The sequence below is a fragment of the Trachymyrmex cornetzi genome, unplaced genomic scaffold, assembly GCF_001594075.2.
Source record: "Trachymyrmex cornetzi isolate Tcor2-1 unplaced genomic scaffold, Tcor1.1 scaffold4, whole genome shotgun sequence".
Taxonomy (NCBI): Eukaryota; Metazoa; Arthropoda; class Insecta; order Hymenoptera; family Formicidae; genus Trachymyrmex; species Trachymyrmex cornetzi.
In genome coordinates this window covers 242,940-260,196 of record NW_017298743.1, presented here as the reverse complement: position 1 = coordinate 260,196, position 17,257 = coordinate 242,940, and the positions used below count along the sequence as shown (strand labels likewise).

Sequence of the window (17,257 nt, the reverse complement as noted above, 5' to 3'; positions counted from 1 at the left end):
CCGCTACTGCTGCGGCGAAGTACGGAAAGTGCGTGGCCACCACCGGCGACGTCCAGGGAGAAACCACGGGGGGTCTACCGAAACCTGATGGCGCAACTCCTGGTGCTGTTTCCTGATGGCTCGTGGAACTTGTCGTGGAACCCAGTCTTGATGACTTGCGAGGTGGCGGCGGCGGCGAATCTTCCGAACCAGGTCGTTTCCTGCTGGATACCGAAAGATCCAACGGACCATTGTTCGTCTCCGTCGAAGAAGACGGCGTAGGTGGTTTGCTGAGATTTAATATCTGTTCCTCCTCGTCTTCTTCAATCGAGGACGTCTTTCTCGTGCTAAAGTCTAACACAGCCGGCAGGGGTGTCGCTGACGGCGAAATATCTCCGACGCTGGTAGGTGACACCAAGAGGCCAGGGGTGGCGGCTGGTGGCGAACACGAGGAGGAAACCAGCGGCGACACCGAGCCACGTGATAACGGCGAGTGGCCGAGGAGGAGACGTTGATGGGTTTGTTGCAGATACGCCGCCATGACCGCTGCCGAGTGGGGTGGTAGCAGGGAGTGAGTTCCAAGGGGTAGAGGCACGATACTACTTGGACTGACTGGGCTCGCGCTGCTCCTGGTAGCAGGTGGTGGGGGACTTCCGGTCGCCGGACCGGATGATTCCCGAGAATCTCTCGAGGGACAGCGCGGACTCATTGGCTCCCTGAAATTGTAAACGATATCGAGCGCTATAATTTTCGAGTACGAGTGAATACACGTACCTCTCTTCAAGATCTCTCTAGGATTCGAAGTGTGGCTATGATGGATGAAATGAATCTTATCGGAGCTTGGCGTAAAAGTACGAAACGTTTGCAGTCAGGCAGTGGTCATTAATCATGATAATCGCACGATAATTTTCTTGTAACCGATCCGCGAGCACCACAGCATAACGCAGGTGACGCCGTGACGTTAATATTTCATAAGCGTCCGCCATAGAAATTACTACGCAAACAGCTTTCGCGGTATTATATGATGAGAACGACGGATACCCGGAATCATCGGTAGAAATAAATGGAAAAAAGGCTCGCGTGATAAATAGAGCCTAGAGACGTTGCAACGATGGCAACAGCGATGGATAACTCACGCATGAAAATGTCTGTCGTGCTAGTGTGTACACGCGAAATGCACACAACACACAGGAGCGTATCTTGTAAATGTAAATGCGACGGACATTGCGACAAGATGCGACAGATTATTATCGATATGGAGAACGAAAATACACCATGCTACGCGATGCGTTATTTGTCGACCTTAAAATACGCGCGTTTACATCGCTGCTACGAATCCTCGACTCACGCACGATCACAAATACGTGAATACAACGTAACGCTCGCGAGGTAACGGAGCTCCGATCATGGACAAATTACGATTAATTGCACGCTCCACCGATGAACGTTAGTCATCCAGCTCGCGACAAAAACCGCGCGGATTGGTCGAAGTTGTCGAGTGTGCAGAAGCGATCGATACCTGTCGCAACGTCATCAACGCGCACGAGGATCGACTGTCGGAAGGGAGCACGTGGTCGGAACGATTATAGAACGTTGTAATGGATTGTGCGAGCCTCGACGCGCGATGTGTGCGCAGCGCGGCGACGTTCCAGGCCTGTCGACGGCTCGCTCGTAACTGACTGTTCCTGACTGAATGCCGAATGCGTGCCGCGAGATGAAAGGGGACCGCTGCCACGCATGCAGGGGAAGTTTTTGGGGGCTGGCGGGACGGCGCGGGTGTACGGGGGGGCGGGAGCGCCACTGCCGCCCCCGGTTAGGAGGCAGCGCCTGCTAGTGGGGCATCGTCGGTGTGGGACGATGTGTAACACGTGCCTATCTCTATTAGCCGTGTGACGTCGCGCGCGGCAGACACCGATATCAACTCCGACACCGGCTTATTTATCCCTATCCGGGGCCTCGCCCGCTCGCTCGCCCGCTCGCCCGCTCACCCGCTTGTTCCGTTACCACTTAACCCTCGCCGCCCGACGCTTACCTCGCGCATACATGTATTTATGAAAGAGACCTCGTGACGATTTGTTGCTCTTAAACAACGACGTGCCTCGTGTACACACGAGGGACTCCCGACGACGGCAAACATCAAAAAGATCGTGGTGTCGCGTCGGCGCGACTCGCGATGATTTAAACGCTTTATTATAAGGAGCCTTTACGCTCGGATAAAGCACCGGCTAATGAGTGCGCCGGCAGACAACGTCAAATGAAATTTAGGTACGAGCCTCCGACTTTATGCTCGCCATTACGCGTCGCTGCTACGACCGTCGTAGGTGATTTGCACCGAAGCGTCACTCGCGCGGCTATCTGCGGCTGATTTGTACAGGCCGCTGCCTCGCACGGCTAACGCTTGACGTCGAGTGTTCCTTTCTTCGCGGACGTAACACCCACGTGTCTCCTCGGCACGAAGAGACACGTGGAGATACGTGGAGACACGTGGACAGAGAGATATATATACATAGGGTATTCCAAAATTCGCGAATTAAAATAATATGGCAAAAAATATTCTTGAAAAGTTAAGTAAAAAAGTTATTTCTAAATTTTATAGCAGTAATTTTTGAACTAATAATGTTTTAAATATGACCAATTTTACAAGCTATATTTAGACGGCCATTTTGAGTCATATGTGTAGTAATGCGAGTGCGAATGAGCTAAATGTAGTCAATTAACTATATTTAAATCTTTATAGCTCAAAAACCACTGCCTAAAAGAAAGATTTACAAATAACTTTTTTGCTTAATTTTTTTGAAAATAATAATTTAAAAATATCATGAATATAAATGTACGGAGATCTACACGACTTATACAAGTGTGATAAGGAAGACCAAAGAAAGTTAATATGGATATATAAATAGCTACTGAGAAAGTGCGAATAAAAGTTGTCATTACTCGTCCAACAACTCGTTTTAGCTAACACGTGTGATGTTTCTGGTCATTACTGTATATCGACAGAAGCTTTTTTAAGTTCTTGACACACATAATCAAGTCTTTCAGGTTTCAATAATTATCTCCATCAACATTTACCGACTTATCCTATGGAGAAATGCGTATCTGTTTCTTTTTGATGCATATTGTGATTGCTTTTCTCAGTAATTATTAAGACAGTAGTTATATAGACAGAACATCAATTGAAGATCTTATCACAACAGTAAACTAACCGACATTTTGAAAAAACCGTAAAAAATGACTGAAGAGCTGGTGATCCATTTTCACCAATATCATATGGCTACGTTGTGGATTAATCCGTGTTCTTAATCTTTGGTGTAGTAAGGTCTTCAATTATGCGTGGATAAAAAATTATAGATGCAAAATTCACCTATCCGGAGGTCCCGTATCTCGCAGGATAGTCGGGTTTAACCTTGAGGTGGCGGAAGGTGGAGGTGTAGGTGGCGATGCCTCCTCGTCATCCTCTTCGTCCGTTCCCTCGGCATCCTCGTCCTCCTTCGCAGCGGGCGCGCAGCCCCGCTCGCTGGGGCTAATAGGGCCATCCTCGTCAACGCAATCGCCCTCCTCGCCTTGGAGGTCCGTACCGGGCGCAGAGCCTTCGACGCCGTCCTCCCCTGAAACAAATAAGTAAAATAGCGGATTAGTAGATTAGATCAATCGTAATTTAACAAGAAATGGCTACTCCATTAACATGCCACATCTTATAAAATAACGACGTGCTGTTACATTTCTATTAAATGCCTGTATAACGAATATTTCATTGATGTGTTTTGCCACTTGTATAACGGAATATAAGTAGTTATGTCGCTTTAGCAATCTAGATATCTCATTGATCCATCGGCAAATTTTCTATTACACTTGCGGATAAGATGTTGAGTTTGAAAAATACGATACACAACTGTATCGTTACTAGGAGGAAAATACTTCTCCCTGTCAGTATAATCTCGGGTGACAAGCAAGCAAACTTGTATTGCAGGATATACTTATGTATTGCCAAGCAATTTAGAAATCAAAAAATCGGACACAAATACATATCAGTTGACGACATCGTGCATCGTCTTTTCTGCGTGGAGATCGTTGATGTAGGACGCGAATCAAATCCTTCTGTCACCCGCCGTATCTTGATAGAAGAGCAGAGAAGAACGTACGACCTAAGAGTGGAGATACTGAGAAATGACGAAGCTAAGTACCTAGGAGTGATATAAAGGTTTAGATGGCGAGTAACACAATGGCACTATCGGTTCATTTATCAGCCTTTCGCGACGACAGCAACGACGACGACGACGACGACGACGACGACGGCGACGACGACGACGACGATGGCGACGACGACAACGACGAATACGACGCCCAAGAGGGAGACGAAGAAAGAGAAAATGCGAGCTATGTCGGATACGTCGACGTCGTCGACGACGAGGTATTGTGTGGCGGGACAAGGAGTTCCATCATCTGCATTATGAGTTTTAATCAAATCGTTTCCATTTGAACCCTTGGTAATGAACGGCGGAACTGTCGCTTTGCGACTGTGCAAAGAACATAACCTGATCTAAGATCAATAAACATTTATGGAAGGAAATTGCGTTGCGTAAATTTTATCCAGAAATTCCACATTGTGTCATATCTGATAATTCTAACCGTGTATTCATGATTCGAATATACCACGCATATATTAAACCATCTCATTATATTACTATCGTACGGTTGTCTATACGAAAGTAAGCTACACTTGATAGATCTGGACGTGAATACTCAGTGCCAACGGAATCTTCCTAGTCGCCATCTTGCTCCCGGCATGTCCTCTCTGAAGAAGGGAGTGCCGTGTCCTCGGTCACGAGCAATCGCCAAGCCAAGCGAGAGCAGGGCGAGAGCGGAAGATGGTCAGCTCACCTCCCCTCATAGAGGGTGGGGACAACCAGGAGCACCGTCCTACTTTGCCGAGTGACCAACCAAACGATCGTTTGTTCGCGGACAGGCTACGGAAGAGGGAGAGAAAGGAGATCGCACATTGATCCGCGGGTGCATCAGCAACTAATTACGCAGATTTATGTCCCCATTGTCCATTGTCTCTCTACCGGGAGCGATTCTCTGGTGCCTCAGCGCGGACCATTCGATGGAAGCGACTGGCCGGCCGATCCGGTTGGGACCAGCCGTAGGACGGCGAGAAGGTGCACGACTATGGAGAGAACGACGGGGCGACGACGAGAGGAGATAAAAGGAGGACCTCTCGGAGGATCGCTCAGATCCAGGCGCGTATCGAAGAGGGGAATGCAAGAAGTCGAGGAACCAAACGGGCGGACCACCGGCGGGCAGCCCCGCCCGCTACGAGCATGGTCCGTCTTCTACCCTTCCGGGGGCCCCCCTTCGGGCGCTTGATCGCAAATCCATGCAATCTATTTGCGTGCCGTTCATTTCTAACCCTCCCCACCCACTTGTACATGATAGCTGGATTTGAAGAGGTATTGTTTCAAAATTTCAATCGTGACCGTCAGCACTGCACCATCTTCATCTCCAGCCAGAGACTTCAACGACCGTTCAACGACTGTTCCCGGAAGCAGCGAATGGCATTTTGATACGATCTTCATACGTACACGCGTGCGACAATTACATCAGAAGAATCATTATTCATAAGCATTCATCAGAAAGGCAAAACCCTTTATTTAATGTAATTGATTCAGTATGATTTAATGCTTTGTTTAACTTTTAAAGACGGGAAAACCACTATAATGATGTCGAAACAGTATCATATTTTAATGCAAGAAATACAACGAAATAATGAATTATAAAAATTATTATATTTCATTATTTTTGTATTTCTTGTTTCAAAGTAACACTGTTTCATAACAAATCGTAATAAATCTTACTTGAGGAAAAGCTATAAAAATTACAAAACCTCTCTTGTCCTTTAAAGCTTAATTTGTTTAAAAGAAATAAAATATATTCTGACGACTTGTTTATTATCTTTTATATTATACTTTATATTATATTATATTTTTTATATTATATATTATTATATTTATTTTAATTGTTTATTATATCGAAGTCACAGGATTTGGATAATTTAGTAGAATACCAACTCCCGACTCAATCGTAATGACAAAGGTCATTGATGGTTCCGCGACGAAAATATTCCACCGGCGATCGAGATCGATCGGATGTCGACGTCGGGCTCAGTAGGATGCAAATGCTCGCACGAGCACAGTTCGTGCGGGGCTATTGGCAGGCCGCTAACAAGGACCGCACCGAGTTGCGCATCCCGGACATAGCCTGCCGGTAAGATACGCTTCGAGAACGTGGAGCGTGGCGTACCGAGCTTAAAAGCGGCCGAGTCTTGACACTCGGCGAGATGCTACCGACCGATATCCGGCTCCTCCTGTCCTTGATTCACCCGAACCGCTGCACGTTAGAAAAGAAGTGCAGTGTAAGTGTATTAGCGGCCTGCGCTATGCCGAGAGCGGGTCGCGCTATCTACGATGGCGATGGTTCTGCACCAATAGCCCGCCTACGACTCTTGGTCCAGAACAATAATTAGTCTTATCGGCGAAGCATCCGCTTTCAAACCCGTTACGATCTCTGCTTGACTTTTCTGCACATTCTCTCTCTCTCTCTTCTTTTACAAATGTGTGTCGCTGCGCATTCTCTATCTTCCCCTCTTGCCCCTTTGTCGTGTCTCTCCTTGCCCACCTTTACGACGAACCTGCATACGAGTTACGGATATAGATAGCAGACACCTGCATATATTGGCTACACATGTTGGCGATGTACTAACTGGTATTGGTACCGCGACAGTATTAGCTATCCTGACCGCTAGTCGTAAGGATCTAGTCGTAAGAATCGAACAACTGAGCTAGTCACGCTCGCTATTCGTATGGACGATCGGCAGTTGCTAATTGCTGATAAATCCCGAGCCTTTATATGCGAAGCTTTAAGCGAGTATTGTGAAAGAAAAGTATATCGGTTTTAATTAATTGCGTTAAGATCACAGAGAAATATTAATCATTTTTGATGTATACAAATAAATTCCATTATTGCAAATTATAAAAAAAATTATAATCTATCAAAAGAATTTCAAAAATAAAATAAAACTTAAGATAAATATTATTTGTATTTCATTATATTTTATAAGCAAACCGTAATTTATTTAATAATGCTTATCGAATATACAGAAAGATATTTTAGCAAATAGATATATTCCTTAATTCATAACTATCTCGATTTAAGTAACAAGAAGACTTTATTGATCTGAGCTGGATCTTAGTGCTTAATTAAATAATATTTCATTGTGAATTTATTCTTATATCCAGTTACGTAAACTGCCAAAAATTATTGTCGATCTTGAAACGCAACCCTAAACTAAAACTAGAATAGTAATAAATTAAACTTGACAAACAATTTAATGATACAGTTAATGCTAATAAGCATCCTAAAAACCTGTAAATAATTTATTGCAAAAATTACCTAGATTTAATTACAATCTAATTTACTTTGACATAAACTTTTGCAATGCGATATAATATAATGTCTTTTAAAACCAAGAATAAAACAGATTATTTTCCGTCAATTTTTGAACGTATTCTTTTAAGGTCATTCTTCCGGAAAACGATTTGTCATTCTTAGACGTACGAAGGCGGAACGAGTCGCCAAGATGAAATGCGGTAAGCCTTACAAATGGCAGAACGAAAAATAAGGTGTTAAGACAAGGATCCTTTAGTGCATGTTCATAAATTGCGGCCGTGAGTAAGGCGTAAATTTTAGCGTTCATAGGCATCCGCACTAGTGTCAGCTTGTGTACTTTAGTGATTTACGCGCAATCAACGCGCTAAATCAGTTAGGTTTACTTGTAATTAGCATCTACGCCGAACGTTCATCCAGTAAGAAAATTTATAATACAAGGTGTCTGTTTAATTGTTTGTAAGCAATCTGATATGCAGAGCGGCAGCTTTTAAAGCGAGTAAGATAGCCGAGTATTTTTTCTGTAAACATGATATACATTGTAGACACAACTTGATGCGATTAAAAGCATAATTAGAACAAAAATACAATATAAATGTAAAATCAAAATATTACAATATATATAACATATCTTAAAAAATCTATTCAAGTTACTAAAAATTCTCTCTCAAATATTGATTGATAATCTAATTCATTATTTTGTGAAATACTAAACTATATCAGTCGCTTTAAAATCTAGATAAAGTATGATGTATCGCACAGAAAAAAATCTTTCTTTGGAAATAACTTTGTATCTATCGATTCGATGTACTAGACATTCACAATCAACCGTGTGGAGGCTGCTACGTATATGAGCATTCGCCGGTCTTTACTCTGTCTCTCATTGTCAGACAGGCCGTCAGTGGATACCGGTAATTACATAACCACCGTGTTAGAATGTAGAGCTGCGTACATCAGAAAAGATCTTTGCGAGAGAGCCGCCCGACTTCATGGTGCACGAAGTTAATTTCTCGTCTCTTCCACGTCGGGACGGCCGAGCGAAGTTGCTGGGACGCCTTCCGAGACGGATCTTTGATAAGTAGTACTACTCGCGCACGGTTATCTCGGCGAATATCCCGGGGAGGCGCGGATCTTTCTATCTCCTTCGTATACTCTCTTTCTCTCTCTTAAGGCAGCAATGACGCCACGCCGGGGCAAGTAACCGGGTCGAACTTTAGCAACGTTCTGGCAATAAAACAGTACATAATAACAAGCCGGCGGCTGCGGCGGCAGGGAAGGAACAAAAGGAGAACCCGGAGGAGGACAGGAGAGGAGATGAATTTCTGATGCGAGAACCGTCGGAAGGCTGGCGGGGAGAGTGACAGGAGGCAGACGAAGAGACGAACGGATGGACAGGCAGACAGACGGACGAACGGACGGGCGGACAGAAGGACGAAGAGGGACGGCGAGAAGAGGGAGGCCTCGCATTGTGATTCTCTCGCGGTCTGCCAGAGAGTGACTGACGGGTGAATCCGTTTTCTCCTTCCTCCGCGTCTCTTCCTCTCTCCCTCGCGCGTGCCTTCTGTCCTTCTTTCCGTGTCTCTTTCGCTTCCCTCTCCCTCCCCCTCGCGCAAACTCCGCGATTCCTCCTTCTCTCGGAGCAACCGGCTTTGAAAGCCTCATACTCAATCCGTATTCGAGAGATACAAGACGTTGATTTACGACTTCCTCAAGTGATGATCCAGATTTTTCAGATCGATCGGGAGGGTCGCGCTCCGAGCCCAGAAGAATATCATTCTTGTTTCGAGAGTTTGAGAGCAAGGACGATTATAAGATATTCTTGGAGTGACGTGTAACATGTATTTTAAATACCATTGCAAATGAACTAAATAAAAATTGTTATGAAACAGAGGAATATAGTCGATTAGCATAATTTTCTCTAGTCTAATATTCATGCATAATAAATAATATAAAATATTCGAAAACTGTTGTTACGTTCGAATCTTAATTTATTAAGCGTCACACTTGTATACATTAAAAAATGAGACCAAATTATTTATTCAATGTAATCATTATTCAATCGTTATTCAATGTAAATTTATTCGAATAACAGAGGTCACAATTTTAACTTAAAAGGAAAAATGTGCATCTTTAATGAAAATTAAACTTCCAACTATTCACTCTCGATATGGCTTCAAGAAGATGCATCAAGGAACATCTGAGGAATTAGATCAATGCACTTGGTATCGAAGACCACAAACGGACTTCTTTAGCATTCGATCCCTTCAGACTCATCCTACTTTCTTTTTTTTTTTTTTTCATTTTGGCCCTCGATCTTAAGTCCCTCGAATGTCAGGTGGTCAGATTCGTGACTCACTTAGGTGTTCTTTAGGACGACGTGAACAGAACAAGACGACAGGCTCCAACCGAAGACGGAGTACCTTCCTACCGTTGTCTACCTGACTGATTGACTGATGAGGCGACTGTTATCCTAAGTCAACACTCACTCCATCAGTCTGTCGAATTTCCCCTTCCACTATGAACCATTGCTGCGTTCCTTCGCTGCTACTCACGCCATCGTAAACGATGTACCCCGATCAGATTCTACATCTATATGTATAATTCCCGAGATGGTCCATCAAAAGAAATTGCTAATGACATTGATGGCTCGCGTCTATTAAAAATGTAAGTAGAAAAGTGCGATTAAGATTAGGATAAATGTCCAAATAAATGAGAGATACCAATACTTGAAGTTACAAAAATGATTTAAAAAATAGTTTTTTAAATGCGATTATCAGTTTTGAAATCAATATCATTTTGCAACTAATTCTCTGACTGAAATTTATCCCGTGTAAATACATACTAAAATTTCACTTTAGGGACTGAACTACTCATCTGGACCTAAACTACTCATACGTTAGTATTTCTTAGACACGATCAATCTTTCATTTTCTGGTTAATTTGTGATTAGGTTATATCCATTTCCACTAACTTAACTTTAATCTTACTTCAATTTACTTGTTATCGTTTTTTAATTCTTAGAACTAAACAAAAAATGAAGAGAAAGTAAACCGAGCTTAAAGTTAATCTACATTGGTGACAACGGACATCTGATAATGATGTAAAAATTGTATTTTTCTAGTTATAATTAGCACTAATTATAATTAGTCTAAATTGATGATTTTGTAGTGAATAATTTTTATAGTCACCATACTGTCAAATCACTCGTGATTAATCATAGATAGAACATCATAGTTTCAACATTTTATTATCAGGTTAAGTGAGATTAAATTTAAGTCACAAGTTAACCAGGAAATAAAAAAATTGAGCCTCATGCTCATTTTCATCAATGTAGAATAACTCATCTTTTTCGAATTCTTAAAAAGATAAACAGTAAGTGAACTGAGAATAGAGTCAATCTACATTGGTGGAAACCGACATTAGTCAGGTAAAACTTCGAGTCGATTTGTCACGTATACGCATTAAATATATATAGGAATGCGTAGAGATCATCGGTTAACCGTTTAAAAAGCGATCAACGAATGCAATGTCACGCTGCGGGGTCCATTGGAAGCGGAATCCGCATAGAGCGTACTCTCCTTCAATTTTCCACGGATATTCCGAAGTCGCGGCACTTGGACACGCCTCGTTCAATCTCGCGCGATCGACAAGGGCTGTGAAAACCCCGAATCCGCGTCGCCCGATTGCTTTTCCCTGCTGCCGTCGCCTTCTCTACGTGTACTCGAAATCTTTCCCCGTTCTTCTCTCTCTCTCTCTCTCTCTCTCTCTCTCTCTCTCTCTCTCTTCCGCGCGTCCGCCTTCCAGCCTCCCTTTCAAGTTGCCCCCGCCTTGAAATACCGAGCTCGGAGATCTTGGATTTCCGGAGCCGGTGTTTCTGCTGCGAAATTGTCGTGCTGCCTCGTAACAAAATCGCGCGAACTGCCGCGAATATTACGCGCCGCAATCCACGGAGCTTCGTTCGCGCTTTTCATTTCGTTCAACCGAGAGCTACGAAATCTGACGTCTATAGGACGCCTGCCTATGCGCGACTTCGACTGGTATCCATTGATTCGACTGGCGCTCGTCATGAACCAAAGCTAGTCTCAGACAATAGTCTCTAGACGAAAATCTCGGTAGCTTCGATTGTCGTTTTCCGGTGGTTAGTAATCATTCAGCGAACTTATATCGTAATTTATTAAGATATACGTTGGCATTTCCCTATAGCTTTGCTACACGATTCACCTTATGCGACACGATATTTTTCGACATTTTGACAAGAAGGATCCACTTAACTTAAAATCGCATTTATTATCTGACACACCTGATCCCGAGAAACATACTTATCAATCTCGCATAATAACATTATTATGCGTATGATGAATAAGGAGCAATGCTAAAGAGGTATCTGTGGCAATAGAGACTGCCTAACTGCATGCGTACACGCGTGGCGATAAATTACCACGGCGGGGGTGAAAACATCGCACAACCGAGTGATTATTTATCGTAGAGACCGATCGTGAGGACTTTATCACCCTGTTGGCGATCATTCCCGCACTACATCGCCCGCGCTCTCATCGAATGATAGCAGGTTAGTCTGCATGTGCATGGCGCACATAAACTGTTAAATTAAAGTCGATCCTTTCGTTGATCCACACCATCGATAGGCTCCCCATTAATAGCTCGTAATTTACTATTGCCGATCATAGTATAATGGCTAATTAACATTTGCGAGATTAACACTTCCGCATATAATTTTATCAATGATATCGTCATATCTCGATTTGATTAAAAACATTTGTGTATAAATTGTGCACAAAATAATATCGTACATAAGTTACGTCAGTATTTCCAAGAAAAATTAAAGAGTTATCATTATCTAAAGTTTTGTTAAGATAACTAACAGCTATAATTCTTCTACTATCACGATGCTCTATAATTTGCCCCTAATGACGGAGATAGCGAATGTATTTAACGGTAATTTACTTTAATAGACAGGTAAACGCAAATTTGATGTTGAGAATTATATCGATAAGATATAATCTTCTACATATATATTATATATATAAATAAATTTTTGTTTTACATAAATAATTCTAATCACTAAAAGTTTTGTTTTTAATTTCAACCACGTTTACATCTAAAATTGTTAATAATTTTAATTCTGCTCGGAGTTATAATTCGACCTCTTGCGATATCATAGAAAAATTAATATAAATTGTATAAGTGAAGCAGTTTCATCGTTATGTGCAATTCAGCGAAATTCCAACGGAATAAAACTCACTTCTTCAACACGTTTTCTCTCGGCGTATATCCTCGCTAATCCAATTTGCGCGTGTATGTGACAAGGATGAGCGGCTCGATTCGTGTATTAATTCGTTCTGGCGTGGATGCGGATTGTCCGCGCGCGATTAGACGTCGCGCCAACGTCGCAGTAGCGCGTTAGAAATGTACGAGAACCGGGATGATGAGTGACCCGGTGAAGGGGAGGGACACAAACGAGCATCAGGGTATAACCGAGCAAAGACATTTGGGCTTGACGGTGAGTGATGGACAGGGAGGTCCGGCGACGCAAGAGCTGTGTCTCGTGAAAAAAAGGTTGGCGTTTTGGCAAGGCATGCCACTCGTTGCTCGAACGCGTGTACGAGTTATTAACGTTCATATTTTAGTGACAGTCCTTGCGTAGTGTATACGCACGAGGGAAAGACTCCTCGACACACGGCGAATAACCTGCTGCCTAAAAGATATTTTTCGACGTTGTGTCAGTCTACGTTTCCTCCTCGTCTCTTCGAAGACGTTAATCTTTGTGGCATCTCTTTCTCTCTCCGTCCTCCCCTCCATCCTCTCTCTCTCTCTCTCTCTCTCTCTCTCTCATGCAATGATTAAAAGTATCCACAAATTGCACATAATATAAATCTGTGTCTACCGATTATTTTTGGAACTGTGGCATAATATGCGAAAATAACTGACACAAGAGATAGATTATTATATGTATTGTTAATCTCTTGCAGAATTCGAAGACATGTTTATTCGTCTGCTATTAGATGAGTATCTGACAAACAACGATACAAATTATCTTGTTACATTAGCAAACCAAGAGGATTGAAATTGAAAATGCTTATAACGTGAAAATCAGCCAAGTATATTTGAGTTTCCAAAATTTTGTCACACTCAAATATAGATGGGTAAAAACGGACGCGTGTTAAACGTTTTAGATCTCTTATTTTTGCCCCTGACATATGGATGTTCGATTTAATGGATCAAATGTGATGAATATCGCTTCGTTCTCACTCGTGAAAAATATATTTATAATGAAGTTGAAGCGTGAAATCAATTCTCGAAATTTTAGATCACGCTGTCTGCTGCTTGATTTAAAGGGACGAAAAACCTCGGTCTCACGTCAATCGTGTCTCGTCGATCGCAAAAAAGTCGCCGGTTAAGTGGCACTCGTTCGTCTCGAAACTGGTCTCGAGCATCGCCGCGATAAATTTAATGCGGCCGCGCGAAATAATTTACGACGCGGCCCGAAATATAGCAGACCGATCGAGCTAATCGTCTCGCGCGTTCTTCGTGGAATGGTATTAATGCTCGCGCGCGCACACGGAGGCGCCGAAGATGCGTCCGTTGATGCAGGTACGACGACTGAATGATGGATGGACGGTGTGCACGTCCGGTAAGACCGACCGACCGACCGACCGTCCGTCCGTTCGTCCGTCCAATCGCGCAACAGGCGACAGTGATGATCGATGCGTCGCTGCTCCCGCTGCTCAGGAAGGCGAAATCCGCGAACTCGTTTCGCTCTTCGTTAGTAGCGTCCGTCCCCACGGCGTTTTGCATTAGGCGAAAGTCGGGATCCGTGAGGAGTGCGATTAATATCCCGAACTGGAGGATCGCGACGCGTTTATTTCTCTCTTTAACCCTTAACGTTGACGCACAACGTCCCAACGTCGCGCGGCTTATCGTGATATATTACCATCGAGAACAGAAATTAACGGATTTTTCCAAGCTCAAAATATCGTCGGTTCAGGGCGCGGATAAGATGATTTGGAGGATTCATTTTTGTCATCTTACATGCCATATAAAAATACATAAAAGTTGTATTGTTGCGCGCTAATTAATCACGATAGTTTTTGAAATATAGAAATTAGAAGAATAAGTAATTCGTATCATCATACTAGAAAATATTTGTTATAGGATCTTTCTGTTTGTAAAATAAAAGAGGTAAAATCATTAAATAATACTAAGATTAGAAATAGAGAGAGCATTTATTTAAGTAAATTAACTGAATACGAAGAAACGCCAATACGGTCGAAGTTAGATGTTAAACTAATACATATATATATGTATATTTTTAAATAAATTTATATCTGAAATCTTTAATCTTTATAAGATAGGAATAAGAAAGTTTCCACAGTGGAAACAATGTCATGTTTTGAAGTAAGGAATACATCAATGAAATAATTAATTATAACAAATCTATTCAAGAGGGAAAACTGTAACATTTTAAAGATAAATCCGTAAAAGAGTAAAAAATCGTAAAGAAGAATAATCTAATGTGGCGACTCGCCACTAGAGGTCCACGAGACTCACTCGGTTCGCGTAAGCACCGCGCCGCGCGAATTCCCTTTAAATAGAATATCATTCTGGATTCATTCCAGGCGTCTAAGGCAAGTCCCACACTACATCGCCTTACTAATGAGTCTAATAGTGTGGGACCAGGACGAAACACTGCGGCCGACCACAAAGCTTCGAATCAGGCCTCCTTAGTGGATATTTCCACACTAATGTATAATGAAAATTATTTTTGCCGTCTCTTTTTCGGATAATGCTAATCTTATTAATTTTGTCGCTTTTAGACATCTCAATCGACGATAATTTAATCAAACCATTTTCGTAGTAATCACGAATAAAATCGGCGCGACTGTCGTGAACGATGCTACGAGAAATAGGATTTCATATGGATTCGATTCTTTCTTTCGTCCGCTGGGCCTTCGCGCGCAATTCTGACGGCGTCTTGAACCGGACGTGGCCCGAAGAGAGAAGCCGTGCAAGCGCAGAACGGCGAGGCCGCCGTGAAGAACGGGGGCGGGAGGAAGGTGACAGGAGGACGCCTTCATCACGATATCCGTCACTCTTCTCTTCCCTCTCCCCCCCCCCCCCCCCCCCCCCCCCTCTCTCTCTCTCTCTCTCCCCATCTCCCTGTCGTGCTGCTCGGTGCCTTCTCGCCCTCCGCCGCTCTTTCTTGCGCTTTCCGTCACGCTGCCTTTCGAAGTGTCAGTCCTGTTACCGACTGCCGGAGCGGAGGCCGTGACAACAATAATTGTCAGCGAAGTAACATCTCTCAAGCATCGCGAGGAAGAGAAAGAGGATGAAGGTGGCGGGGCGGTGGGCGCGGAGCGCGAGCGCGAGGAGGAGAAAGGGCCGACTGGCCTATTTATAGAACCGGCAACAAACATAGAGCAGCTGGTGTCGATCCGTCCGGTTATCGCCACGTTTACACAGCCCCTGTCATATCCTCTCGCGAAGTGGCGTTGCGACCGCGCGAACCACGAATATCCTCTTCTTTCCGGGTACTACGGAAGTACAAAGAGTGAACTGTAAGCGAATTGTGCAATTTCTCTATTTGTACAAAAAAAAAAGAGATTGACGCTTGTATCGTGCGAATTTAATTTCCGCCAACTGTTAAAATCGGTTAACGCCGCATGGCGTCCGCGAGTATGCATATGGAAGACATATGTCGGTTGGTGACTGCAAAAAACGTTTAAACAACAGTCGTCTTTTCTCGATAATAAACCTATTTTGATGATGAAATAATCGTATTACAATTGTAATCGGATTGCAAATAATTTTGGAGTAAAAAGAATATTTATAGCTTTAATTTAGATTATTGATCGTTACAATTTTTAATTAGACGAGTGTAAAGACATTACAATTTCTAATTAAGCAAGATTATAAGAACGTGTTTATTTATGCATAGATACTTGTATTAAAATATCGCGGATGACATAAAATCTTTACGCAAATAAACGATAATTTTCACTTGAGAGTGGCATGAAGATTAACAAAAATTCACCCGGAGAGTATCGCTTTATTTTCGCGAAGACATTGAAATGCAGTTATCACGCAGTTGGAAAGTGTAACATAAGACGTATGTAGATCAACGACGTGCCTGTCCGATCGCCGTCACGGCCCGAAATAAAAACTTCCGTGACGAACATTCAATGTGAGATGCAATTGGCGATGCGAGCGGCGGCGCATCCGGCGCGTCTTGACGGGCACGAAGAAAATAAGGCGCGCGACCAGTTCGCGTCTTAATCCCAAAGAAGAGTGGATATGTCTCTCGTGAAACGGCTACTCCGTCGTCATCCACGTATCAGTCGTTGTCGTCGCCGCCGTCGTCGTCGTCGTCTTCGTCGTCGCCGTCGTCGTCGCCGTCGTCGTCGCCATCGAAGCGAGCGGACGAGAAAGAGGGAAGGCGGTCCCGAAATAGGCTGGCGAGCCGCGCGAATGAGCGAACGGCCGACTCACCGATCCGTCCTAATAAATATTATGTCAACGTAAATAAGTGCGATGCCACGTGGTACTCCGCCGCGAGTGCTCGACGAGCTGAGCGGCCGGAGAAGGTGGAGAACGGCGGCGCACCGACAGAGTCGATCTGTCGCCCGGATGACGGACGGCTGATGTACAGAAGGACAGGTGCGCCTCTCGATCTTTTCTCTTCTCCCCTCTACCGTGCGTCTGCTCGCAGTTCGTCTTCTCGTTCCTCGCTCTCCTTAACTTCGTCTTCTCGCCGTGGCCGAATCGTTCTTGCGCCCCGAACGTCGCTCTCGCGTTCGTTTCGCCTTGACGGCTCTCGCTT

The 17,257-nt window shown here is 43.6% G+C and overlaps 1 protein-coding gene across 1 annotated transcript in view; it reads right to left on the bottom strand.

Annotated features, from left to right (window-relative positions):
* Positions 1–17,257, bottom strand: part of tio (zinc finger domain-containing protein tiptop) — a 161,145-nt gene that overhangs the window by 3,420 nt on the left and 140,468 nt on the right. The window contains 2 exon segments of the mRNA XM_018512253.1: positions 8–695; positions 3,344–3,587. Coding sequence (XP_018367755.1) covers positions 8–695; positions 3,344–3,587 — 932 coding nt within the window.